Source organism: Micropterus dolomieu, linkage group LG12 (assembly GCF_021292245.1).
Source record: "Micropterus dolomieu isolate WLL.071019.BEF.003 ecotype Adirondacks linkage group LG12, ASM2129224v1, whole genome shotgun sequence".
Classification (NCBI taxonomy): domain Eukaryota; kingdom Metazoa; phylum Chordata; class Actinopteri; order Centrarchiformes; family Centrarchidae; genus Micropterus; species Micropterus dolomieu.
The window spans coordinates 2181238-2208842 of NC_060161.1; the positions used below are offsets into that span (position 1 = coordinate 2181238).

The 27605-nt window shown below is 40.6% G+C and overlaps 1 protein-coding gene across 6 annotated transcripts in view; it reads left to right on the plus strand.

The window, feature by feature from the left end:
* Window positions 1-27605, plus strand: part of gfra1a (gdnf family receptor alpha 1a) — a 108192-nt gene that overhangs the window by 9304 nt on the left and 71283 nt on the right. For 4 of the 6 annotated variants that reach the window (XM_046065167.1, XM_046065166.1, XM_046065162.1 and 1 more), the window contains exon 4: window positions 10608-10778. The exons of the other annotated variants lie outside the window; for them this stretch is intronic. In XM_046065167.1, the coding sequence (XP_045921123.1) occupies window positions 10608-10778 (171 nt within the window). The remainder of the gene's footprint in view (window positions 1-10607; window positions 10779-27605) is intronic. 6 annotated transcript variants of the gene reach the window in all.

The window sequence follows — 27605 nt, forward strand, 5'->3', positions numbered from 1 at the left end:
GATTGCTCTCCTCAGTTTCCTTTCCCTACAAAATATCCCTGTGTTCAGTCCCTTTATCCTTTTCTCTGTATCTCTCTTTAGCAGCCCTACCTGTTTTGATGTCTCTGTTTCAGTTCATTAAAGGGCTCAGTGAGTTCTGCTGCCAGGCGGAACCTTTGAGACCTCAGCCTCCCTATTTGTAGAAAAGTGTGCTTTCACTTTTCATTCAGCACATACAACATGCATGACATACACAAGCCTTCTATATGCTTATGCCTGTGTAAAAAAAAAAAAAGCTTACTCTGCACAGCTTTTTCTTACTGCATATGTTGCATTTTCATGATCTGATGTTTCGGTGTGTTACCTTTTATTTTTTATTTTTATCTTAGAGAGATGCTAGCTTTGTAAAATGCTAGCTTTAGAAATCAGTGAACAAAAAGGTATTCGTCACGCTGAGCAAAAACACAATACTTTTCTGTCGCACTGCATGAGTTCATATGAGCTTAGAGGAAGGAGAAAGCAGAGTTTAGATGGAATGGCTGCACTTCTCTTCACCAGTTGCCCGTGTTTGTGAGTCACTGATCCATGCAGGAGGGAGCAGCATAGAAACAGAGAGCATTATTCTGAGATTAAAGTGGACTTGGAATCACTGCCACACCATTTGGCCCAGGCAGCTGGAAAATCAAAGCAGTGTAGGAAATGGATGGATACACAGCCTTGGTAGTTTCGTATTACTGTATTCATGAACACTTACAGTTTCAGGTACTTTTCATGTCCCTTTCAAAACATTTCTTCTCTTCATCTGCTGCTTCTTTTTCTTGTCCTTCTGCATCATCTTTTTCGTTGAATATCTAAAAAAGATACTGCATGCTTAGCTCTCCCCATCATGACCTCTCATTTTTAATTCCTAAAGAGTGACAAAGCACAGCTGAGGTATGCTTGACTTCTTCTACGTCTGGGGAATGGTTGGTTTGAACTAGTTTGGAAACATTTTGGCCTATGGCCACAAAGATTATGATGCGTGATCGCTCTGTTTGCAGATAAGAGGCCATTATATTGTGTGAGCCAATTGTCATTTCACACAAGTATGATGAGAGAGAGGTGAGAGAAATGTAACGCGAGGCAAAAAGTGACACTGACAGTAGTCGACAGTCTGGGCAGCAGCCAAAAGTGACTTAACGTAAACACAGCAGCCGTGGTTAAATTGTGGGGTGGCAGTGGGTGAAAACGGATAAGAACATCACAGATTCAGGGAGGGGCAATCTATGAATACAGATGAGTTTATACAACTATCATTTTCACTCTGGCCTGCGGACTGACCTTTTACAGTTGTTTGGCAGTTTTGAAGTGATAATGGTGATAATTGGCAGCACTTATCTTAAAGCCCTCTTTGTACTTTATACACTTTATAGTAAACTGGGCAGTGTTTGAGATTTACAGCACAGTATGATGTAGCGCACAGAATTTTTAAACTTGTCGAAAACCCTTTCTCCACCACGTCTTTCCCTGCCCTTACATGTCAAGGGCATCAGTTACTGTTACTCAAATTCAGCTAAATTTAAACAGATTTTCTTGAGTGATAAAACTGTTTATCACCAACCTGTTTCAGATTTTCTACAAGCCAGCATGCAGTAATCAGGAACTGTGTTCACTGGCTTGTAGGGCTTCAGCTAACAATGATCTTAGTAATCGAGTGTTGTACAGATTATTTCATCGATTTGTCTGTTAAGAAGTACTTTTGCTTGGCGGCGCCGCTGCCCCGCCGGTACTGGGTCAGCTGTTTAAGTTAACTCATGCCTGTGACGTACAACCCAAACTCACAGCCCAACCAGGTGGAGAACAACAAACGCACATGTGGACATTTTCAGCTGAGGAACTGCGGCTTACTTTTGCCTTCAACTCAACAATCAGTCATGATTTCAGTTAAATGCTAAAGTTGCTGTTACTGTTACCTTGTCTGTTGTCCGCTCTGCGGACTTGATGCTAGACCGGGTGCTTTCTGATCAGATGCCGTTTGCAAACAGCGCTATCATAATCACGTCGTGTTCGCTTCATCACAGCGTAAGCACGATGTGCGACAGTAATAAATGTCCCTCGATGCTTTTTAGTAATCGAATTAATCGAATTAATCGATGACTTGTTTCAGCCCTACTGGCATGTAATGATTTTTTCCCCCTGTTGCTGTAGATTGATGTCTGTTTGGCTTAAACTCTCCTTAAGCTGCGTCTTCTTCCCAGTTGGCTGGTACAGCAGCTCTGTATATATCACCCACTCACCAATTATCAGCCCCAATACACCAAAGCTCAATATTGTGTCTCTTCCATGTGTCAAGACTTCAAACACATCTTGTCCTCCTCCCTCCTACTACTGAAGTCAACCTTGAAGCGCAGTTGCAGTGATGTGTGCATATGTGTGTGTGTGTGTGTGTACTGAGCGTGAAAACATCTGTAAGTGCGTGGCCCGGCTGTCAAGCCAAGGCAGCGCTTCAAATCCCCCTGTGCTGACACGCAGAGCTGAGAGGCTGTCAGCACCACTCAACCACTGGCTGCAGAGGAAGTCACTCTCATTATGAGCTGCCAATGTTTAGAGATAAGAGTGTCTACCGCTATCTCTTTCCCTGCTTGTGTTTGTGTGTGTACGCCTGCATCTGTGTGTGTGTGTTTATGTGAGAGATAGAGTCAGGGAGGGAATGCAGAGGAGTTACAGAGGTAGAAACATACTTTATTGTGCTGTATCTTTTGGAGAGAGAGAGACTGTATCCTGCCTGTTCTCTTAACTTTATTTTTACTTAACAGAGTTGGTTAACTGAGCACGCTCGTTCTTTTTTCTGCCATTCCCTGCTTCACGCTTATTCAGTCAAATGTATATGTAGCTGGGAGTTGCTCTGGATATAAACATTCCTACACTGTTTGCCACCTAACAGATTTAGTGTTTACTTTGTAGAAGTTGTTGAAAGAGTGGGCGTTCTCTCACTTGCCTTTAGCTTAGTGATGCATCAATCTAATACACTGGATTGGGATTGGCACCGGCCATGACCATAGTAAATGGATCAGGTGTTGGCCAGACATGATCAGTCCTTTCAGATATTGATAAACGGATGGTTTACACCAACATACACAGATATATCAGTCTTTTCGGTCAGGAACGAGCACATATTAGAGGTAGACAACAGGTAGGCTGATTATTAGAGATGTGTATTTAGGCAAACCCCAATCAAGAACACTAAATCATAATTTCAAAGACTGTAAACTTTTAATTTTTCCTATTTGCTCACCAGTGTTAGTGTTATTTCTCCCTTTACACTGGATGTTGATGATGGCATTCATAAGATCAAACAAGTTAAAAATAATCTTAATGGGCAGTGGCCTGATAAGAAGCAAATTGAAAGTGAATAGATTCATTAGGCAGAGAAAAAGTGGGATCATTTCATTATTAAGCCTCATGCCAGCTCAGAGTAGCAGTCCTTATTATATGATAATCTGTTTTTCTAGGAACAAGCAGTGCAGCTGATGAAGTCATGAGTTTCCTGGTTTGGTTTTGGTGTCATAGTCATGCGCTTCTGACCTCATCAACGTACTTATAAACCCTTTTGCATCATTTTCCAGAAAGCCTCTCCTTCATCTTTGTAAGCTAAATGACTCAGTTCCCTGAAGCTTATTTCATTCAAACTGCATCATTATAGGGAGATGCTTTTCTTTTTCTGCATGTCAATCACAGACCAAGTGTAGCTCTCAGTCTAGTCTGGCTCACGGCTTGAATTTTTAATTTGAATCGGAGGCTTTTCGACGCTTTACTTTCCTCTTGCAGTTTTTGACCTGGTGAATACTCAAACTGGTTTACAGCTTAGAACTTCGGTGAGATTCAGGCCACATCCACACTACTACGTTTTTGATTAAAAACAGAGGTTTAAAACAAAAAAGATCTCCTCCGTTCACACCAACGTCTTACGAGTTATTCTCCGTCTATGTGAAAACGACTGAAAAAGCACCGCAAGTGACATTCACTTACACTGGGCATGTGCGTGCCGCTGTTAACAGAAAGCACATAGTCTACTCCGCAGTTGCAGAAGATTCTGTGAAAGGAGAAACTACGACAACAGACGAATAACCACACCAGAGATTTTTTTTTGCACGGACCGACAACGAAGTGGAACTGTTACTGAAAATAAGAGACTATGGTGGCGGAAAACAGACTGGCAGTCGCCGCAAAGTAAATAGGGTTACATGCATAATACAAGTGTAACAACAAAATATTTTAATAAAAATACCACAGTCAAAAGACCGTCAGAAGCTTTGTGTTTTTGCTTTTCATGACTGATAATCAAGAAGCCAAATGTGAGTGTCCTCCGTTTTCACCTATCCACACTAATACGCTACCCCGGAGCTTTAAAATGAAAACGGGGTCAGCAGCGTTTTTAAAATTCTCCACTTTAAGTCTTTGGATTCGCCATTTTAGTCTGGACGGGAGGATGTAGCCTGCGTTCATGTTTTCTCAGCAGGATATATGTATACTTGGTGTATACATGCATGTTCATTCCTCAGTCGTTGTCCAGAAGACACCTCCTAGTCTGAGTATAGTCCTGCTGTTGTGATTTTTTGTATGCGTTCCCATTTAACACTTTGGACTTGTGCCAACATGTTTCAGAACACTCTATCAACACTAGACACTCAGAGTCCCCAGTGGATTAATTCTGATGACTTTGGGGATCCCCTGATCCTCCAGCACAACCAACAGAAAATCAAGAAGTATCTTATTACAAATTACAAATACTTGCTCATCAAAATAGAATACAAAACATGTTTTAATTAAAATACAAGTCATTTGCAATTTGAATACCAACTGATATTATCATTCTTTAGGCATTAGCAGCCTCAGTATGGGTCTGACCTTTAAGGTACATGTTACGTCAAAGACGTATATGTAGACATTTGCAAGCATGCTAACCAGCTAGCCCCAGCCCGTCCTGTCTTGTGATACCACTTTGTACCTCAAGCAGCGATAGTCTGATACTGTTGCCCAGTCAACCCCGTAGTTTCAACTGGGGCATGTGTGCGAGATCTCAGTGTTCTACGTTACACAAGCTCTCTTTCCTTTTTTTTTGTCTAATAAATAAACAAAACAAATTCAGAAAATGTCAAGAATGGAAAGACTTTTTAGACTTTTTTCCCTTATCAAACTGAAAATACAACCCTACGTACACCTTCTTAAGTCAAGTTTTTCTCTTTCACCAAACTAATTACCTTGCTAACTCATCATAAACCAAACTTAATTTAAACTTGACAGAAACAAAAAACGGCTAACTGAGCCAACTAGCCAACAGCAGTTAGCAGCTGGTAACCTGATGTGTGATATGCTGCCCCCTATTTTATTGCAGTATTTTATTACAGGTGGAGAGTAGTCGTAATTCTTACACTTTGTACCTTTAACCCCACTATAGTGAAAAGATGAACACTGCTAATTAGATAGATTTTAGGTGGCCAATCAATCTCAAAAGTAATTAAATACATTTTTAAATACATTAAATTGAAATACTGACCATCTCTGAGTACAGCTAATGGGATTTAGATCTGGCATCACCCTCAGGATAAATATTTAATTAATTTGAGGTTCAGCCACTAAGGTAAGGAGCTAAGGAGGGCTAAGTTGTTTCTCAATTTTTTATTTGCCACGTTGTTTTCTGGTGTGTAATAATAGTGTGGATTTAAAATTTTATTCTTGTTACTCTTTAAATTCTAGTAGTACACTGTCATGACTTTTCTGGTATCTTTATACATCCATCATGTGAGTCCTCAGCTACAGTATCAAAAAACTCTCCCTATAGATCTCATTGTCCTGTTCCCTGCGCTGGAGTTTGTTTTGTTAAAGACTCCCAAATCCACTGCCAACATTACTGTCCCTGTGCCTTGTCTCATATGACACCTAATCAATACTGTGTTAGATTGGAAACTTGAGGCTGTGTCTACAAGAATCTATTGATTTCTCTCTTTTGCCCCTGTTCCCTCCTTCTTTTCCGCCCAAGCTCTTCCATTCAGGCCGGGATCAAAGGCTTTATCCTTGAGCAAGGTTTGAGGTGTACAATTCCAGACTCTTGTGTTCTAAGAGAAGGACACAGCCTGTTGGGGATTTGTGTTTTCACTGACCTTGCCTCATTTCTGTACAGGTGATATTTAGCATAATGTGTGCAGTAATGTGAACCATTCAGAGATTCTAAGAGATGTATGAGTGTATTTTTAGTTAAATATAGATGGATTGGTTTGGAGGAAAGGCAAGGCTTAAGGAAAATTCCTCTACGTTGTGGAAGAAAGATTATTCTGATTCAGTGGTAGCTGTCAGCCTGCATTGTAAAATGTACCGTATTATGCAGCAGGGAGTGCACCTATTTCAGATTTAATCCAAATCCTTAAGGCAAGGTCAAGGGAAAACTATTGTAGGTATCGCTGACTGTAGAACTCTTTATTTTGAAATTTCCTCATTCCAACAAGGCCTTTTAAAATTCTCCTTCCCCATGCAGCTACATGTCAGCTGGCCACTTAATTCACCACACTGTTTCAAAAATGACTGATCCAGCTGTGGGCCATTGGCAGAATAATTCTAACAGCAGCCATATCATCATGTTGCCAGTCCAATTGCGAGCTGGCGCACCATGGGCCAAGAAAATCATTTAGTTAAAGGTGACCAGATTTGAGTCCCTCTGAGAGGCCTTTGATTGGATGTGAAGTGGAGGGGTGATTCATCATAGTTAATAAATGCAGTTGACAGCTCAAATCAGCGGGAGGGAGCGTGTGCCAGGTCTGCCTCCTCCCGATGCTTCAAACTGCATGCAAATATGGACATTTAACTTTTCACATACACATAAGTGTGCACATGCAGTCAGGCCTGACTCTCAGGCAAAAGATGGATTGCACAAATGTACACAGTTATAACTTTGGGTTTAAGAAATGAAACTTCTTAGTGGTCATATTATGCTTATGTTCAGGTTCATACTTTTATTTAGGGATTGTACCAGAATGGTTTAATTTTGAAAAAACACCATATTTTTGTCATACTGCACATTACTGGAGCACCTCTTTTCACCCTGTGTGTTGAATGCTCAGTTTTAGCTAGAGAGAAACATCTATATGATCTTTTTTGGGAGTTGCACATGTGCAGTACCTAGTTAAGGACTACCTACTGTGCACTGTCTCTACATCACAGTAACAACTTTATGTCCCATGACTGCCTAATATATCATTTGGTAGAGAGGGTGGGGGTGAGGTGAGGCAGTGTGCAGACTTCTTGTCTGTGTTTCTCCACCAGTGTTTTTGAGGGCGTGCCACACTAGCCATTAGGCGAGCATTATAATGCGTGTTACATAGTGACGCAGATAGGTTACAGAAGCAAAGGCTTGACTGCAATTGAGCTGTTTTCAGGCAGTTCAGAGAAGTGTTTTCTGTGGGACATGGGAACTCTGCAAACCTATTACATGCACAAAAGATATAACACAATAAAGGAAATGGGAAAAGCCAAAAAGAATTATATAACCTCTTTAAAGATCACCTCCTCTCATATTTGTTTTGTGTCAGACGTTGAATTTACTGACTTGTATGTATTTAAATGTGGTGAATAAGTACTTTTAAATCAACAATTAAGAAAAGATTGTTTTAGTACAGTCCACGATGTGTTATAATCACATTATGTTTTGCTCAGCTGGCTGAAACATGACTGACCACTGGCAGGTGCACCAAAGCCACAGCCTTGTGTTAAGCTGCTGCTCTAAGCCCTCAGCTGCACCCAGTCAACTCGCAGGATTAACTTGCCTCGGTTCCGGCCGTCAAGGCTTTCACTTTTTCCGTTGTGTCTTAATAGAATTTCAGACTTTACCAAAGTAAACTGCGTTGGACTGAGCTATACTCTTTCATTCTTTTATAGAAGTGGATTTGTAAAGTTATGCTTCTTCCCCTGCTTGAAATTGTTGAAATATCTCATATTCTCAGACAGTTTCACCATTGCAACTCTCTTGCCCAAGTCTGTCAGACGTCAACAGGGACAATATTAGCATAGTAGTAGTACTGCAGTCGTTAGGATTTCTAGGTTGTTCTTTGTTTCTGTTTTTGAAAGGAGTGTAACATCACACTCTACTGTATAAGCAAAGGCTGTTCATTCAGTGCACGTGATAATTGTTTGCATTTCGTTAAAAAAAGAATCATCCAAATATACCATAGTTGTTAAGCTAATGTAAGCTTAAGCTAGTGTAGTGATTTTGTTACCACATCTGTTTGTTTCTGTCATGTTGCATCTTTTGCTTTGTTCCACATCTAATTTGCATAAAGTCTAAGGCCTTGTTTTTATGACTCTTACCCATACACAATAAATAAATGATTAGCCTATAATACTAGGGAACTCTGAGAGCGCAGACTTCTGCCAAGGCCAAAAGTCCAGTCTTCTATGATGTCTTATCTGAAATCTGCAAGCACAACCACTTTGTCTGTATATATTTCCAAAAATATTAGAATTACTTTATCCTACACATTAATATTACATGATGTCAAAAAAAGTTTGCTAGCTGAAGCCTCATCATCTCAGCTGTGCATTTATTATGTACCTCGCTCAGGTCAGAAAATCTGAAAAACCGCATTCTGCTATTCTTGATTATCTAGTGATTTGGAAGTAGGGCTGAACAATTAATCGTTTTCAAATCGAAATTGCGATTTGAAAGAACGCGATTAGCTAATCATGAAGACGATGATTAAAATGTAGGTTAATTACTGTATAAAGTGCATCTGACCCGTTTCAAACAGTCACGTAGTTACAAATTCATTCCGTTGTCATCCTTGTGTGACAGACCTGCCCGCCAATCACAAGCGCCATGCGTCTCCTGTTACGGTCCTACTCACCAATCAGAGCGGGCACAGGGCGTGTACATTTTACAACAAACGAAACTGGAGGAAACGTGTGGCATAATGGCACTAGTCAAACCGAGACAGGCAGCGGCTGGTTAAGTGGGCTATTAATTAAATTGTGTCTTTTTTTTGTCTGTCTAACTGTGTTTATTGTTGATGTACGATCGGGTGTCTCCAAAGGGTGTTTTATTTTGAAAATCAACCGGATTCTCTATACCGTTCTGTATCTGACTTCCTGCCTGGTTCATCTGCTCTGTGCTGCTTGACGCGGCTTCAGTCAAAAATAGACTGGCAGTGAATATTGAACTTTAGCAAAACTTCATTAAAAAAATTGCTAATCAAATCGTAATCACTAGATGCGGCAGAAAAATCTCAATTAGATTTTTTCGCCAATTCGTTCAGCCCTAATTGGTGTATCATTAATATGCTTTACCTTTCAGTGTAGTTGATGTATGAAAAGCTTATCTGGGTAAGCTTGTGGTCATCTTACCCAGCTTGTCAGTAGTCGGTAGTGTATATTTTCTTTTTCTGCTTAGCACACTTTGAAGGTCCCTGCTGGTCTATTGGAATTTACACTCTGTCCCCTGTGATCACGTTTGTCAACAGCCACAGTGTGTCTGATTAAAGCAGGGGCTCTAACTAACAAACGCCTCTCTTTGGAGAATAATAACTTCCCACCCTTTTCTCTCCCTTGTCCCTTTGTGCCTCTTCTTTTGATCACCGAACAGCAGCATCCCTGAAAAGCAAACATGGCCTTAAACAGACACACACACAACCAAGAGCCAAGATACATGTGTGAGAGAATGCATGCACCCGCTGGTACCCAAAAACACACACACACAAACGAACAGCATCCAACTGAGCTCTTGTTCTGTGCCAGTCTTTGCACTCAGAGATGTTAAATGAGAGCATTGATACATAAATTTGCATTTGTTTTGTCCACAACCGACCTCCTAACTAAAAATCTATAACTGCATGACCCCAATTTGCCAGGCAGCTTCAGATGCTTCTATTCTGGGCTTTTTCATGTGAGGCTACTGTGACTGTTCAATCGATTTGGTTGTGTGTACACGCTCTTCACACATAAGTGGGCTAAAAACTGATCTTTCAACACACCAATTGTGCAGTTTGTCACTAGGAAATCTTGGTAAATACCACCCAAATTGTTCTTTTGTTGCGGTTGGGCTCTTTATTTGTACTTAAAGCACTTGCAGTGTTAGAGTTTGTAGAAAAATACAGAAAAGACGAGCACTGATGTGAAAAGATATCAGTTTTGCAGCTCGTGCAGTCTCACTGAGCAGGTATAGAGCACGATCTGGACCAGATGTGATTTCACAGACATTAAAGAACTTAGAGCTTCTTCTCACTAATGTCTGCTGCAGATAAGAACTATACTCCCTCAGCGATGTTACAGGCAACAATTCCTCTTTCTTTATTCTCTTCTGTAGCATACTGAACTGGTCATACAATTCTTTATTTTATGAAACTCAGGAAACATTAAAACCTTGCTCCTGTGTGCCTCTTCTGCCTTTACCTTTGCCTTCCTGGAAAACACCCAGAATGTGACTTTTGCCCGTTAGCTGAATGATCCGAATGCTCTCTTTCCGGTTGTTGTTTGACCTTTCCCCTTTAACCTGTGAGTATCCCCTTCTATCATTTGGAGTCTTGACCTCCCTGTGACCTTTGTGAACCCTGATGACCCCTGATGGCTGTTGGTTGGTGGTCCTGAATGAAGCGCATCTCTTACAGAGGGTGGGGAACCTTGGAGCAGCTCCGCCACTTCAGCTCCAGGCAGGGGGGGCGCCCAGGGCAGGGTATCCCAAGGCAGAGAGCCCGCTCTGGGCAGAGGGAGCCCCTCCTCCACGGAACTTCAGGATCCCAGTAGAAACAGGAGAGCTCATCCGAATTGGGCCATACTGGGTAATGAAATAGAGTTGTGTTTGTGTGTGTGTGTGTTTGATCATGCATAATTGTTTTCTTGAGTCTAACACAGAATACAAATTCCACAGCCAATCCTCAGATTGTTAACAGTATCTGCAGTTGAACTCGTGCAGTTGGTTTTCTTTGGAAAAACAAGTGTAGAAAGGTAAAACGTTGAACAATTACAGTACACATTTCTCAAATAGCTGGTTGGTGATTTATTATTTAATCTTATGAGATTACAGATTTAATAAGAAATACTTGCTTGCAGTCAATGTTGTTTCAGAGAGTCAGCATAAATGTACTATAATTGTGGAGGGTGAATTCTTTCATAATTCAATAAATTATATTAAGGCTTAAAGTTGTGAATAATTTAGAACGTGGTTGCTCTGGGTGACAGGTGGGCACCCTCTCAGCTTGGTGGTTTATCAACCAGGCTTAATCCGGCTGCCTCGTGGCCATTTTTGGGTTAGCCACAGTACAGACGGAGCCCCCCACATTGAGCTTTGCAACGACTGGCATTCTCACTAGTTTACAACAAATAGAAACAGCTGAATTTGATCATGAGTGCACACTACAGTTTGCTCTTGGCTCATTTTGTTTATGCAGGACTTTCCAAGCATGAAAAACTGCTGATTATCAAACATCATCTGTCTGTTTGTACCCAGAAAACCACATTTTTGCGTTGTTTCCTGCACTTCATGTAGATGAAGCAGCAGACCACATCTGAACCAGACAGATACCAAAGTATGAAGATGATGCCTAGAATCATAATGTGAGTTTTCCTTGGACATGTTGATCCGTTCTTCTGACTTCAGCCTCCTTGGTATCAGATTAAGCCAGTTACAGATTTTGGTTCCCTTGGGACCTTCTGAGAGAGGTTGGCCTGGCTGTCCGTCTGTCTGCTTAGTCAGCTGTGTCAGGGAGGGATGACATGTCCTTCAGTAGAGTTTCTACAGCAGATGTGCTCTCTGTTGAAAAACCCTGGAGAAGACAAGAAGGGATGGAATGGGGAGGCAGCAAGAGACAGTGAGTGGTGGGGTAGAAGAAGCCGAGGATATGTCATATTTTGATATTCCCACTGTGCCATTTTGGCTTATGAATTTCCATTTTAGAGGGCAGTCAATGTCTGTGACTGCTACATTAGTTTTATGGCCAAAAACAGCTTATCGCAGGCTGTGATGGTGCAGTGGAAATATGTCATTTTGCATTGTGGCCTGCTAAAAAGTTTACATGCTATGTCTTTGTGAATGAATTTGGTCATTATTTTGCAATTCACTACATTATTTCAATTTTTGAGTACATATGCACCTTGAGCGTGCACACACATGGACACGTGGCAAACTAATAGATTCTTTTGCTGAACTGCAAAGACATGAGCATTTCTCACTGACAAATACATGTACACACACACACACACACACACAGACGCAAATACCATCATGTACATGGGTGCACATCTTATTGCATGCACAACTGACCAAAGAAGCAAACACACAAATGCACACTCACTAGCAAACACACATTTTCTGCTGCAAGTCTTGCCGAAGGGGGGATTACATCAGTAGGGTTGTGAGGTTGAATCACACTGAATTGTGTGTTCTGACTAAAACCTGAGGGGGAACACACACTGGCCCCTTTTTCCTCACTCAGCTTCACTAGGGGCATTTCAATCCACCTGTATTAATGCATATTTTCAATGTCAAGCAAAAAGTAAAATCACGCATGGATTCACGTTTTATTTGACATTTTTTCCACAGTTGTACAATGTTTAGATAGAAAGTCTTTTTCTCTTACTCTTTCTCACCCTGTACCTATCTCTGTTTCAGCAACATTATAAAACATCCTGGTAGCCGGGATCACAGTCAGAATCAACTTTATTGGCCAAGTACACTGTGACACATAGAAGGCGTTTTACTCTCAGTATGCTCAGATACAATGTCAAGAACAAATATACAGGAAGATGCAAACGCAGGCATACAGTATAAATAAAGAAACATATAGAGGAAGAGAGTTGTGTCTTGCTATGAAGTCTGCATTGAAGTCTGTAGTAGCACTCACATGAAGACATGTTCAAAAGCTGCTGTATTATACTGTATGTGAACTGTATGTTGTGTTTTTGTTTAGGATGATGTAAATGTATGATCTTTCACTGTTTAGTACAACTCTCTAGTACTTTGCGATGACGCTGTACCCCCCCCCCCCCCCCCCCCCCCCCCCCCTCTCCAGACACTTTTAGCTTAACAAAGTGTCTGAGAGAGACGTTTATGCAAAGGTTGATATGTTGCTCTGCCACTCTCCGCCTGTCACGCCGATATGTTCCCGCTGCGGTAGGCATTATGTGGGTTTGAGCCCGGGTGGGTGTGTCTGTGTGTGTGTGTGTGTGTGTGTGAGTGGGTGTAGAAGAGAGTGAGTAAGTGAGTATTTATGTGTGTGTCCCCAGGATGCTGGCGTTCAGATTAATTAAAAACTTCAATCCCTCTGTTCTCTGACAGGAATATGGATGCCGCCGGGGGCTTAACTGTAAATACCGTTTCTCCAAAATTGTCATTTAAAAACATTCATCATCCCAGTTAATAATTGGTGTATAAGGTGCTGCAGTTAGGATTTGAAAAAGTGTAAATAAATGGAGTTTTATGAGTATCTTGTTTCAAATTAACAGTGAAACAGAACCTAAATGGGCATCTGTTTAATTAAATTTCACCTTTCTTTTATTGTAATTATAGTTTTCTAATGTTCTCCATTTGCTTAAAAGAAGAAAACAAAAACAGCTATGGCCTTCCTGCCAAACTGTGTTAGCTGACCTTCCATAAACACACATTTCAATATCTTTATGATGCAGGCTTTTTACTGCTTCACTCAAGGGGTAAAAGATGCATCTCCAAAAGCGAATAAAGCATCAGAGTTGTTCAATTTCATAAAAAAAATTACATAAAGTAGACCAACAACTCATGCCATAAAACATCAAAGATTATGATAGAAGAGGATGTTGCATACATGTCAAACTGTATGTCTGTAATATCAGCCTGTGTCATTGGATTGGATCAGAGATCAAAAGTGTATGTCATCTCAGCGAGGACCCTCTGCCAAACTATCCAGATGGCCTTTTTACATATAACAGATATAAGATACAGTTAAATGGTGTAACCCTTAGAATGAATACTAACAGAGTGCATTGCACTCCCAAAGTCTGTTATGTGGCGATCAGCTGCATGTCAGCTTAAAAGCAAACCCTTAGAACAGCTACACCTTGGACTTTCTTAAGCCAAGAAGTTCATCTTTTCAGTTAAGGGATGTAATATGGCTTCAACAATAAGCAGAGGTTGAGTTGTGCGCTGATAGTTTGAAACATAGGCCAGAATGAAAGTTCGAATAATCAGTGTAGAGCATGATGTCTGATGTGATTCTGATATGTGAAAGTTATTTTATAGTGTATACTGTTTTTCACAGTGTCAGGTCTTTATCTCAGCTGAGTGCATTTATTTACTTCTAAGCACAATTTTGAGAAATGATACTTCACATGAGTAAAATGTGTAAATCATGCGAGACCTCTGCTACATTCAGGAGTACATATTATACTTTTTACTCATCTACATTTATCTGACAGTTATTTATTACCTTTTTATTTGACAGATAATACAGTATACACCACTGACGTATTTATTTTTTTGGTTTATGTGTTTGTAGTTTATTTCCAGCTTGCTTTTAGTGTGCTTTAGACCATATCAAACATTTTCTTTACCTGTAGGGGACTATGCAATATTTCAGTAATTTTACGAAAGTAAAAATTTGAATGCACCTGTAATGTAAGTATTTCTTTAGAATTTTTAGCTCAAAATGGAAACCCACAGCCAGTGTGAGCACACGTTAGACTCTGATTGCAGGGATCAAGCCTGTGATATTCCTCATGGTTCTCTCTACCGCCCAGAACACACTGTCATCATCTTGTAGCCTCGTCAGCTTAGGAGATTTGGCCACCGGCCCGCTGTCTTTTGGATGAAGCTTTATCATTAAATGAGGAAGACTAAAATCTCCTCCCGAACCAAATGAGTCACGACTGTCTGAAAGAGAGAGCTTATTTTAAATCAGCATTCTTAGTTAGAGGAGCTTATGAAGGGACACGCCCAGAGCGTTTATCCTCTCATTCCATTCTTAGAAACTTTGCACTATTTTCACAGCCTTAATATAAAATACTGATGATTAATTAGAAACAGAGCTCTACGGTAAAATATATGGTAAATATATTATTTATCTCTGTAAGGGTATTAAATGTTTGAAATTTGCATTTTTAGAAGAAACCTATTGCACCTCATAAGGCGAGTAGAACTCATCTGCAAAAAATAAGCAGGAAATACACGGAGGGGGAAGATGGGAAGAAGTGAGAGATGTGGTGGTGGTGAAACAATCATGCATACAGAGAGATTTATTAAAAAATATTTCAGTTTGTTAAACAGCTGCTGTAAAACAAAGGTCACTGAGCATCATTCAGACATTGACAGTCACACAAGAAATTTCAGTTTTCCTAGTGTAAAGCATCCAACACTGGTCTCTGGTTGTGACTCATGAAGCACAAAATCATTTGACTGTACTGATGTAGCTGGTACATAATTCATGAGAGCGACATGTGTGTTTCCACTGAGCAGGTACTACAAGTGCACTTCAAGCTGTCTGACTGTGCTGAGTGATATGGTTGAAAATCACATAAAGACATAGTTTTTTTCCACCAAAACTGATATAGATCACAATGTGGCGAATACATGCAAAATCTCATTCCAAATTATCATAATGCAGATCTGTAATTTAGAAGCGATTTCCTAGTATGTTTCCTGGAAATTTAATTACACAGTAATTTTAGGGGAACTAGAGATACAGTTCTGAGACAGTTATTTGAGTTATGTCAGGTGTGATGAGTTATTTATATAGTGCGTTTAAAAAACACCAAAGTGTTGTACAAATTAAAGTGAACGGCACAACGTGAACAGTTAGTTGATTTCCAGAGGAATTTAATTGACCCAAATAAATATTCATCTATTTCTTTATTATTGGTAACGTTATCTGTCAGTTTTTTGAATTTGAATTCTGCTTTTAAACACATTTTACATTTTTGCTGTTGTTGTTGTTTGCTGATGTTTAGGTGACCTGCTTTGACTAAAAGAGTAAGATTTCATTGTCAATTCATTGGAATTGATTCATTGGATTAGTATCACAGTACATATTAATTCTAGGGAACGATTTGACCCACAAACTATTCTGTTCTATTCTATGCATTACAGTAGATGCTAATGGTTGCAGCACATACCACAGAAATGTCCAGGGCTTGATTCCTGGCTGGCGGCCTGTATTGCATGTCCTACCCTTTTCTCTGATAAAGGCTCACTGATGGACCAACTATTTTTCAAAATCACATCGAGCATTGGTATTCTTGCACTGCAATTTCTTGTTAATTATCATCTGACATATACACAGATGACTTATATCTGTGCAACAAAAAGATTCATTTTACTCATTCTAATTTCAATTTACTTGAAACTATAATTGTAGAAATGCATAGGGACCATATAATTACAGTATGATTCCACTAGAAGTCCATCAACAGGACATATCAATTTTATTTACAATATCTAGTAGACAACAGTACAGCAGAGACCGCCATTCAGTGTCATTACTGCTAAGTTTAGTTGATGTGAAAATGTATGACAGCTAAAATGAGCGATTGGGCAGGCAGGATCCAGAGCTATGTTAAAATAAGTAGACTAATCTGTTGGAAGAATCCATATTTAGAGAGGTTAGGAAAACCAACAAACCCCCAAACTTCATTAAAGAAATTTACAAAACAGGTGAGGGTCAATAAAATGACATTATATTCAAGACCCTTTTCAGCTCCTCCACCCGCACACCTCCTCCTGTGTTTTCTGTTCAAGCAGAATGGCACAGGTCACTGAGCGTAGCGTGAGCCCCACAGGAAACCGCGGCGGTCGACTAACCAGACGGGAGCAAGATACCCCCACAGGTTACTGGCACTGAGCCACAAACACCTCGCAAAATATCACACCGGCTGCTCGGCCGTTTGCGTTTATACTTTTCCGCTGACGCACACACGTGTAAATTGTACACATGCATGCTCAAAGAAACGATGATGACAGAGAGAACACATAAATAACACATAGAAAGAGTATTATGAGAATCGAAGCGGGCATGACCGTGCCACCTGAAGGTGATGGAGAGCAGTATTTTATTTTGTGTGTGTGCGCGTGCTGGTGTTGCTGTTATTCATAGATTGAGACAAACGTGGTGTAAGGGGTTTTAAGGTCAAAGAAGACAGTAAACAGTGAAGCTGGCCTACACAAAGTTAAATCACTTGAGGCTGTCAGACAGGACAATTTGCTGAGTGAAATTTACATTTCAGAAGTCTGAATCATGTTATTTTGAAAGAAAACGACAAGTATTATTATACATGTAATTCAATCCTGTTGACTTGTTATAATAAAGATGGAGATAAAGAAAGAGCCAAACGGAGATGGGAGGAAAAAAAGCAGTGAAAGAGGCAAAGACAGATGCCTGCTGTCTCTGCCATGTCTCTCTTTGTGTCTGTGTCCATCATGTGAGCGCTCCGCTGTGGTCGCTCACAACTTGTACTTCATCCATTATTCACAGCTTCACATCGACTGAGAGCAGGGGACTTATCACCATCCAGCCGGAGGGAGGGAGAGGTGAAAGGGACGTAATGTGCAGTTGGACCAGTGAAACGCATTAATGTGCATCATGAGTGTGTGTGCAGGTGTTTGTGTGTGAGCATGGCGTCGCCCTTGTGCGTGCTGCAGAGAGCCAGGTGTCCTGATGTGTGATTCACAATACTCTGCTGTCGTGCCTGTGGAGCATATCCGTTTAAATCAGTGATGGTGACACACAAACACACACATTCACGTACTCCGGACAGAGTGCTGCAGGGGCATTTCCTTCCCACTACTCCCAGTATGCAGTGATAGTGGAAAACCTGTGGTAGCTGAGACCCTGGTTGGCAGTTTGATGTGACACTGCAGAGTTGTTTTGACTCACGGCATTACACTCCTGAGGACAAGCTAGAGGACTTGACAAAGAAGTGGGGACTTTTGGTGGGAAGGGACGGTATTTTGGTTTGTACTAACCAGATCTGTTTTTGAATGTTTTTAATTTTAAGGGTATAAGACATAAAATATGTAGTTACGGCAGTGAAACATACAGCAACATATAATGAGCAATAAAACATAAAATGGACTTTGTCTTCAGTTTCACCTAAATCACAAACTAAACTTTTCCTTCTCAGGGGAGACCATTAAACCTACCCAATCCTAACTGTAGCATACCCAGACATAACTGTGCACTGGGAGATCTTTACACTGTAATGTAGCCCACTTACACGCTTTTGTCTTTCACCCCAAGGTCAAATTACTCCGCAGTAGTCACGGGTATTTATCGTCTCCACCTTCGATTGCCAGTGATGGAAACATGGCACCCGGGTGGACACGCAAATTTTTTGGCGCAACTCTTTCATCTGTTTCTAGCTGCGGATCTCTATATATGTCTCATCCGTATGTTTATGTAGTATTAGCATGCTAGGCTTACATTCTGTCAGCAGTGACTTCTTATCTGTTCTATGACGTCTTTCGCAGCACACAAACACTGTAAACACACCTGTCACCTGCCCAGCACGGTGCTGTCAACCAGAAACACAGCGACTACACACAGCAACCACCGTGACACTGTCCTCCATGTTGCTTTCTGCTGTTTACTTACTCTGTTTCCTGGAACATCAAAAAAAACAGGAAAGGCAAACTTGGACTGTCAATGTGAAAAAAATGCATATATGCACAGTGTGTATTTCAGTTTAGCCTGTTGTGAAATAAGAGAAGTGAATTGTTCACACCAAACAAAGACATAACCTCAGTTGTCCCAGTCATACACCTTACCAGTCAACAATTTAAACTATATACTATTTGTAATAGTACACTGTTTTGGAAGTTCACTGCACTTGGAGCTGTCTCACCATAATCCACACTATGAAAGACAATGTGTGCATCAACAGCACAGTCAAAACCAAGCAGATTTAGTATCTATACTGAGGCTTTTTAGTGTACATTACACCGAATGTTGTCACTTTTCCAGCACACATACTCAAATGTGCTTTGAATTCTTATGCAGCATGGAATTGGGACATATCCAAAGTCAAGTCAAGTCCTTGTAGACAGGTCCAAGTAAAGTGAACATATTAAAACATTTTCCTTTCAAATTTTTGTTCATGTTTTTTTTTTACAAATCTTAGACCCACTACTGTCTATGCACAGGCCTAATAATGAAATATACAAGGACTGCTTGATTGTCCAATTTTTACATTTTTTGTCTCTCAAGTAGTGGAGATTTCTCCACACCCTACTGTATTTAAGAGAACTAAGTCAGACACAAGTCCAAGTCTCAAGCTCCACTACTGACTTTGGAAAGGGGCTGGAATACGGATTAGATGTTTTTAAGAGCAGTAGCAGTAATTGAATGCACATTTCCTCAGTAACTGCTTGCACTCATGTCAGTTGAAGTTTGTATATCAGCAACAAACACAGCTGGTGCAGCTTTGTTTCAGCCGTCCTGAGAACAACAGAAGGTTCCAGGACTTAAGAGCTCTTACGTGTTTCAGAAACAGCAAAAATATAACCATACAATTATTAATCAAGTGTTTTGTCTTATCGAGAAACACATGACGACAGCAGGTCTCTTGTGCCAGATTTCTGTAGGGCAGATTGAGCTTTGAGAGCAGGGAAAATGGAGGAGATAATGATGTAAATATTGGACGTTTGGACCCACAGTGTGGCCGTTCAGCTGCACTTGAAATATGCTGCATGTGGTGTTTGGAGTAATTTTCTGGTTTGGTTTGGAACTCGCTGTATATTGACATGTGAATGTCAAAACGGAATATGCTTTTTTTGGCTGGGTGCAGTATGTGTGTGGTTCTGTAATGCAAACCAAATCCAAGTTTTTATGTTGTCAGACCTGAACCTGTTGAGACTCTGGGCATTTTTAAACCAGTCGTGAATTTGCATTAGTCAAAGTCACAGGCCGAGGTTGTAATTTGTGGCTTTTTTGCAGTTGTGAGGTTTCACTGTAGTGAGATTTCAACAGAACCATATTACATCAACAAACACCATGTTGGAGTAGATGTTTCCCTCATTTGTCATAGATAATTGTGGGAAATGACTTAACTTTCTTTGTCTTGGTTCTCATTTTAAGCTTTTTCATTTTCATAATGGAATTTTAAATGGAATTGTACATTTTCCTGTAATTTATCAGTTTTAGAGTAGAAGTTTTGGTTTGTCACTTTGAATTTCATGATTCACCCACAATGCAAAGGGCCTCCTGTGGTTTGGGTCATTCATTTAAAGGAGACCTATTGTGCTTTACCACATTTTAAGACTTATCTAGAATATTACAATGTTGTATGTTCATGTTAAACATGGTGAAAGCTTCAAATAATGAGGTTAAAGTATTTCAAAGAAATCCCTGCGAGCCAAAACCTCAGATGTCCTCCTGTTCTGAACGCTCTGTTTTCAGTAGCTTTTTCTAGCAACGGTTCTGTTTGACCACACCATAGACTGTATATAAGAAGTGGACATGGTCATCGTGACGTCACCCATTGGTTTGTGGACTGCCGTTTTGAAGCCTAGAGTTTGGCCATGCTGAGTTTTTGCAACCAGCGGCACCGGACGTGACCATATTTGGACGAGACGGTGGAGCTAACGGCTGTGTGTGGAGCTAGTTAGCTAGCTTAGCTAGGTGCATCTGTAATTTTACCATTATTTCTAATGGAAACAGTGTTCTTTTTGCTACCAGAGGAGTAGCCCCCTGCTGGCCGTTCAATAGAATGCAGGTTTAAGGGACTTCCCCATTGGATTCACGACTCAGACAGGAAGCTTCCCGCTTGGACGACACATGGAGCTACAAGGAGCCGCTGTTACATATATGGTCATTTGCTCCGCACAGCTACGCTCAGTCTGTCTGTACCGCTCAGCGGCAACAACAGCCAGATACACGTGCCTCAGGTCTTGGCCAATCAGAAGACAGTGTGCTTTGAGAGGGGAGCCTGAAAGACACAGGAGCTATAGCTTGTTTCAGACAGAGGCTGAAATGAAGGCCTTTTTTGAACTTTGAATCATGCAAAGCTGCTATACAGAAGTCAAACAACTACAATATAGGACTGGAAAGGCAGTATAATAGGTAATTCATTTAAGTTATTCTATAACTATAATATGTTATCTGGACAAGTAAGTAAACACCCTGTTCCTACCTGCTTTTGCATCACAGACAGGATGTTTAGTTGGAGGAGAAAAAAAAGATATTGGCACATTTACTTGTTTAGATGTCAGAAGAATACTGATTTGTATGTGTAGGTGTGTGTGTGTGTGTGTGTGTGTACTTGCCAGAGACGTAGGCTTGCAGTTGTGTTAATGAGAGTTTGCACAAGCTGTGTGTATCAGGGTGTTTGTACACTTGAATTTGCATCTCCGCCAGTGACTCGTTTTGGAATTGCCCTACAGTGTGTTTCACAGGAAATACAAGTTATAGAGTTTTAGAGTTAAAGTCAGAGTTGGATTTGCTGTGCAGCTTTGCATGTGTGTGCGTGTGTGTGTGTACGGTGGGGGGGGGGGGGGGGGGGGGAGGGGGGGGGGGGGGGGAGGAAGAGAGAGAGAGAGAGGTTGTATGTGTGTTACTGAAAGAAAGAGACAGACAGAGCAAGCCAGCGAGCGTAGGCTGTGTGCTTAAACTTGAGAGATTTACATGCAAAGCGCTGGTGCTCCTGCATCTTAACTTGGGGAAGTGAAGGTTGAAATGTACTCAGTGCAAATGCGCTTACGACTGGCGAGGAAACCAATTTCATTTACAAGTGGGAACTCAAAGTAATGTATTCCTACACTCAACCACACTCCATCTTAAGATGTTTGACTTGTTTTCCAGACTAGAGATTTACACCCCAGAATAACAAGGCCACGATATGATAAGTTAATTCATCCGACGCTGTTTGGCTGATGCACTTTCAGACAGAATTAGCTGCCCGTGTGCATACTTTCCAATGAATTAAACAGTGAAGTCACCCTCAGCTGATAAAACAATGTTTTTTTCTAATATTTCCATTGAGGTTATCCACTCCAGCATGTATCCGAGGTCTTCAGCATGTGAAGTACACTTGTCCTCAGGGTTGCAGTGGAGTTGTGGAGATAAGAGGAAGGGGACGTGCTCGTGCAGTGAGTAAATTAATGTGAAAGTATATATTAATGCTCCAGTTCATTTGTTGGACAAGAGCAAATTTGATCCCGATGGAGTCTGAGGTCATTTTTGCAATTTGGCTTCACTTTCACAGGGGAACAGAACTCTTTAATTTTATAACTTTCAAAACCCTTCAACTTTTCAGATTAAGGTGAAATGTGCATAGAAGTAGTAACTTTAAGGGACAGAACAAGTGGATTTGAAAATTAAAAGAGCAAAGTGGGGTATATGTTGCCTATGCTCCTCACAGCTCTTATTATTATTATTGTATTAAGTAGTTTAATAATTCAGTTTTAAACAAATTTAAACAGCATGCTGCCTAGTATTGCAATTCAGGGGAATGGGAGATTTTATGGAGTTGACATTAGTGTATGTATAGATCTTTAAATGCATTTTTTCACACTTGACTTCATTCTTTTTCATCACAAATTCATTATAGTTTCTATTCATTTCACCAAAGGTCTGCAGCCATGTCTGCTACTGTAAATCACTTAACACAAAGCTTCCAAGCTGACAAAACTGGAAACAAAATATGAAACACAATATATTGCTGCAACTTTCATATACTTCAGTGTTTCAACTGTTTCATTCTCCTGAAGTAACTTTATTTTGATTTGTTTGAGATGTGTGAAGTTGTAAAAGGCTGTAGTTTATCTGTATTTGCGGAGTAAATTTGAAGTGGTCACAAAGGTCAAAGTTGCACTTATATTTTGCAGTTGAAGAACAAGCTAATTTGCCTGTGGCTTTGCGGATTAATCACACACCCTGAAACCTGTGTCCCTTTATGACTTTTACCTCCTGTCACCTCCAAATTATTTGTCCTCTTCCACTTTTGCTCCTGTCTTCTTTTTTCGTCTCACCTCTGCTGTCTCTCCTTCCTTTTTATTCCCCTTTCCTTTCTCTTTCCCCTCAATCCCCTTCTCTCCTCCTCTCTGCTTTGTGCCGTGTTGTAGTTGGGATTATGTGCTCAGGCTGCCAGTTATGCTAGGCTTGCTTGCGCTCCGCTCCCTGGCCTGCGGCGTATTTACACAAGGAATTGAATAAGTTGGAGGGAGGTCTGAAACTATTTCTTATTACCATTAGGCTCCAGGAGGGTAATGAATGTGGGGATTTGGTTGTCAAATAGGTGTTAGCGGGGCCTGTTGATTTATGATGTGCAAACTGTGTTAAGGGGAAATGCGTTTTCTTATAAATTACATATGTGAAACACCATGCATGTTAAAATTTCAGCAGAGGAGAAAATATATATACAGTATCTATATACAGTACATATTAATATTATTATTTTTTTTTTATTTTAAGTTCACTTTGGAGGGAACTGTTTTAATTTCAGTTCAGTTTTAGTTCCTATTTTTTTTTCCATTCATTATTTTTATGTTAAGTTTTACTGAAAGAGTCAACTGTAATAAGAAACCTGTCGATGAAGCTGAGTCCAGGCTCGACTTTATTCTACTGATGGAAATAGACCCTGAAACTCTCCCCAATGTGTCTTTAGGGGCTTAGTATGGAAAGCCATGATTTCTAAACCATAAATCTGAATGTGGAGAACAGATGTGCCTCTGCCTGCCTGTGGTTGCAGCTAATCTACACGGCAGATCATATAGCAGCTCAAGTAGCACCCAGACATTGGTAAAGTTAATTGCAGAAAGCCAGCGTGAAGTCAGCGTGAAGTCTCACAAGAGCAATTAATTTGCATGCTCTGACCCTGTCTGAGAATCATGGGACCATGTCCTTTAACTTTGAGAGAGATTTGTTTAATTTTGTGAAGGCATGTATCGTCTTTCCATCAGCCAACTGTGTTGATACAAAAAACGAGTGCATTCACCACAGACATTTAACACCGTTTATGATTAATGAAAAGTGATACCCACAAAAAATAAGCAGCAGCTGAAAATTATAGGGATTGAATTTAACATTGCCTGAAATGTGGAGTGGGAGGTGTTGAGATAGATTATAGTGCTGGATTTTGTTGCCAAAACAAAACTTTATTGCACCACTGCAGCGCTGTGTGCCTCTAGACCTGCCTTGCCTAAAGACTCAGAGGTTGAACTGCTTTACCTAGTACTCCATCAGTACTCCAATAATGTGCTCAGACTGAGCCTGGGCACATAGATACAACACAGAGGAGGCAGGTGTGGGTAGAAATAGGGGAGGACTTGGCAGACAACAGGTGGACATGACTCCTGATGTGGCAGAAGCTTTATGAAGGCTGTAAATGCATCACAAGATAAAGTCAATTAGAGAATAATCCCATGAAGACAAGCACTGTCCGCTGTGACCGCCCGCCCACCCCCCACTGGTCCAATTATCGACCATTTTGATTTGTCTTAGAGAGAGGGAAGCCAACTAGAGAAGCTCTCTGCAGGGAGGCTTTGACACCATAAGTGAGTCTTCATGCACGTGTGCATACAGAAAAATTTGCAAACATGTTTTTATTGCTGATGATGTGCAAAATTGGTGTGTTGAAGAAAAGAAGATGTGATAGGCCTACTTCCTACTGCATAGGAAGTTGACAGGTTGTGTGTTGTTCCTACAGTTGAGACACTGATGTTAGAGGCCTTTCATTGCTTTGACCTCTGCTCTTTTTTATGTGCATATTGTTGTTGCCCTGTGAGCTAATCAATTTGAATTTTTCTGTTCTACACACTACAAACGTCAGATGATTACTAGCTAGAGATGCACTTACTGCAATTTTCAGAATTGCCGATTCCAATTTTTTAAAAGTCTGACCTGTTGATTCTGCTAAACCAGGGCTCTACACTAACCTTTTTCCTAAAGGAGCACACAAAGAAATTTAGGAGCACAGCGAAGAATATAAACAGAGTTTAACAAACTATTTATTATATACATATTTATACTACGTGTGTGCTCCTTCATCCTTGTGTTCAACTATGGTATGAAACCATTGGGGGACTGGAAGAACCCTTGTATCTGTACACCTCGGCATCAGCCTTAATATTCTATTAAAGCTTTTTAAAATACTGAAACAGATGTTATGAAAAATTAAGACATTGAAAACAGATTTTAAAACACTGATCAGTCATCACAAAAAACTTTACTGTGATTGGTACTTGTGTAGTTTTTTAACCAGGTACGGATTCACGATACACCAGCAGCACCCACACAACCCACACCTTATGCAAACAAGACTACTGAACAGGATTACAGTAACTTTAGTAAATCAGAATGAGGGGAACATGTTGCTCTCAGGAGGCTAGATGGATACTGGCACACCGGCATCCTCTTAATTGGAAATCTGTATCCTTCCACTGCAGAGGCTCTTTCCACAACATGGAGGAGAAAATAGTTTAAATGAGTGTATTTGTGTAATATTATGACATTAGATAAAAAGCTAAATTTTTATCTAATAGTATACTGTTAGTATTCTGATATATAAATTATTTAATTTCACTATATGTAGGCTATTGTAATAGTATACTACACAGCACCACTAGTATAAAATTTATTCCCGTTGGACAAAACAGCAGTTTCATGTTTTCAGCCATTTAATCCTTGTGCAAGAAAAATGGCCTACTTAATTTGTTAATGCTACTATCTCATCAAGAATCAGAAACGAACCATTCATGCAGGAGGAGTTCAACATTTGAAAGTTTGTTGTAGCACGTCAAACCATTTTTTATGTCCCGCCCCATCCAGGCTGTGATTGGTCAGTTGACGCGAAGTGAAGTGAAATTAAAGAGCACATCGATTTTATGAAAAGTTTAACATGTTTTAACAAAAGTTACCTGATATAGATTATGGCAGCTAGCTGAACCTACAACTTCCTTATCTTCTCCCTACTGTCTTCTGTCCCACTGCTCCAGCTGCTGATGTCTCTGTCTTTTATCAGCGCAGAGCAGCGGGCGGGGGGGGTTATTGTAGGTTGTAGTTACGGTAGTAACTCGTACATTATCCAACGAAGGTTAACGTCAAGGGCAACTGGACTTGGTTGAAGATACTGGAAGACGTTTCGTCCCTCATCAGTTCTGACTGGTAGGGAAACTCAGCTATTTAACCTCAGTGGGGTCATTTGTCAGATCATCGATACCGCTCGTTAGTGTTCCTGGCTGTTGTAACGACAGTCGTTATGGTCATTAGGACTACCAGAGGCCGAGACTGAACAACCATCATTGGCATCTTCACCTGAGGCCAATAGGTTACGTTTGTTGAGTTTCCTGGGAAGTGACTCACATTACTCGCACATTGTGCTTGTAAATCATTTTTCCAGTTCGCACGTATTGATTTTTAGGGGCATATGCGAGCAAAATGGTCGCTCTGTAGAGCCATCTCTATTTGTCAATCTCCCTCCCTGTACAGGTGCTGGTCATATGATTAGAATATCATCAAAAAGTGGATTTATTTCAGTAATTCCATTCAAAAAGTGAAACTTGGATATTATATTCATTCATTACACACAGACTGATATATTTCAAATGTTTATTTCATTTAATTGTGATGATTAAAACTGACAACTAATGAAAATCCCAAATTCAGTATCTACGAAAATATAATATATAATATTAGAATATTACTTAAGACCAATACAAAAAACTGGATTTTTAGAAATGCTGGCCAACTGAAAAGTATGAACATGAAAAGTATGACCATGTACAGCACTCAATACTTAGTCGGGGCTCCTTTTGCCTGAATTACTGCAGCAATGCGGCGTGGCATGGAGTCGATCAGTCTGTGTCACTGCTCAGGTGTTATGAGAGCCCAGGTTCCTCTGATAGTGGCCTTCAGCTCTTCTGCATTGTTGGGTCTGGCATATCGCATCTTCCTCTTCACAATACCCCATAGATTTTCTATAGGGTTAAGGTCAGGCGAGTTTGCTGGCCAATTAAGAACAGGGATACCATGGTCCTTAAACCAGGTACTGGTAGCTTTGGCACTGTGTGCAGGTGCCATGTCCTGTTGGAAAATGAAATCTGCATCTCCATAAAGTTGGTCAGCAGCAGGAAGCATGAAGTGCTTTAAAACTTCCTGGTAGACGGCTTCGTTGACCGTGGACCAACACCAGCAGATGACATGGCACCCCAAACCATCTCTGACTGTGGAAACTTTACACTGGACTTCAAGCAACGTGGATTCTCTGCCTCTCCTCTCTTCCTCCAGACTCTGGGACCTTGATTTCCAAAGGAAATGCAAAATTTACTTTCATCAGAGAACATAACTTTGGACCACTCAGCAGCAGTCCAGTCCTTTTTGTCTTTAGCCCAGGCGAGACGCTTCTGACGCTGTGTCTTGTTCAAGAGTGGCTTGACACAAGGAATGCGACAGCTGAAACCCATGTCTTGCATACGTCTGTGCGTGGTGGTTCTTGAAGCACTGACTCCAGCTGCAGTCCACTCTTTGTGAATCTCCCCCACATTTTTGAATGGGTTTTGTTTCACAATCCTCTCCAGGGTGCGGTTATCCCAATTGCTTGTACACTTTTTTCTACCACATCTTTTCCTTCCCTTCGCCTCTCTATTAATGTGCTTGGACACAGAGCTCTGTGAACAGCCAGCCTCTTTAGCAATGACCTTTTGTGTCTTGCCC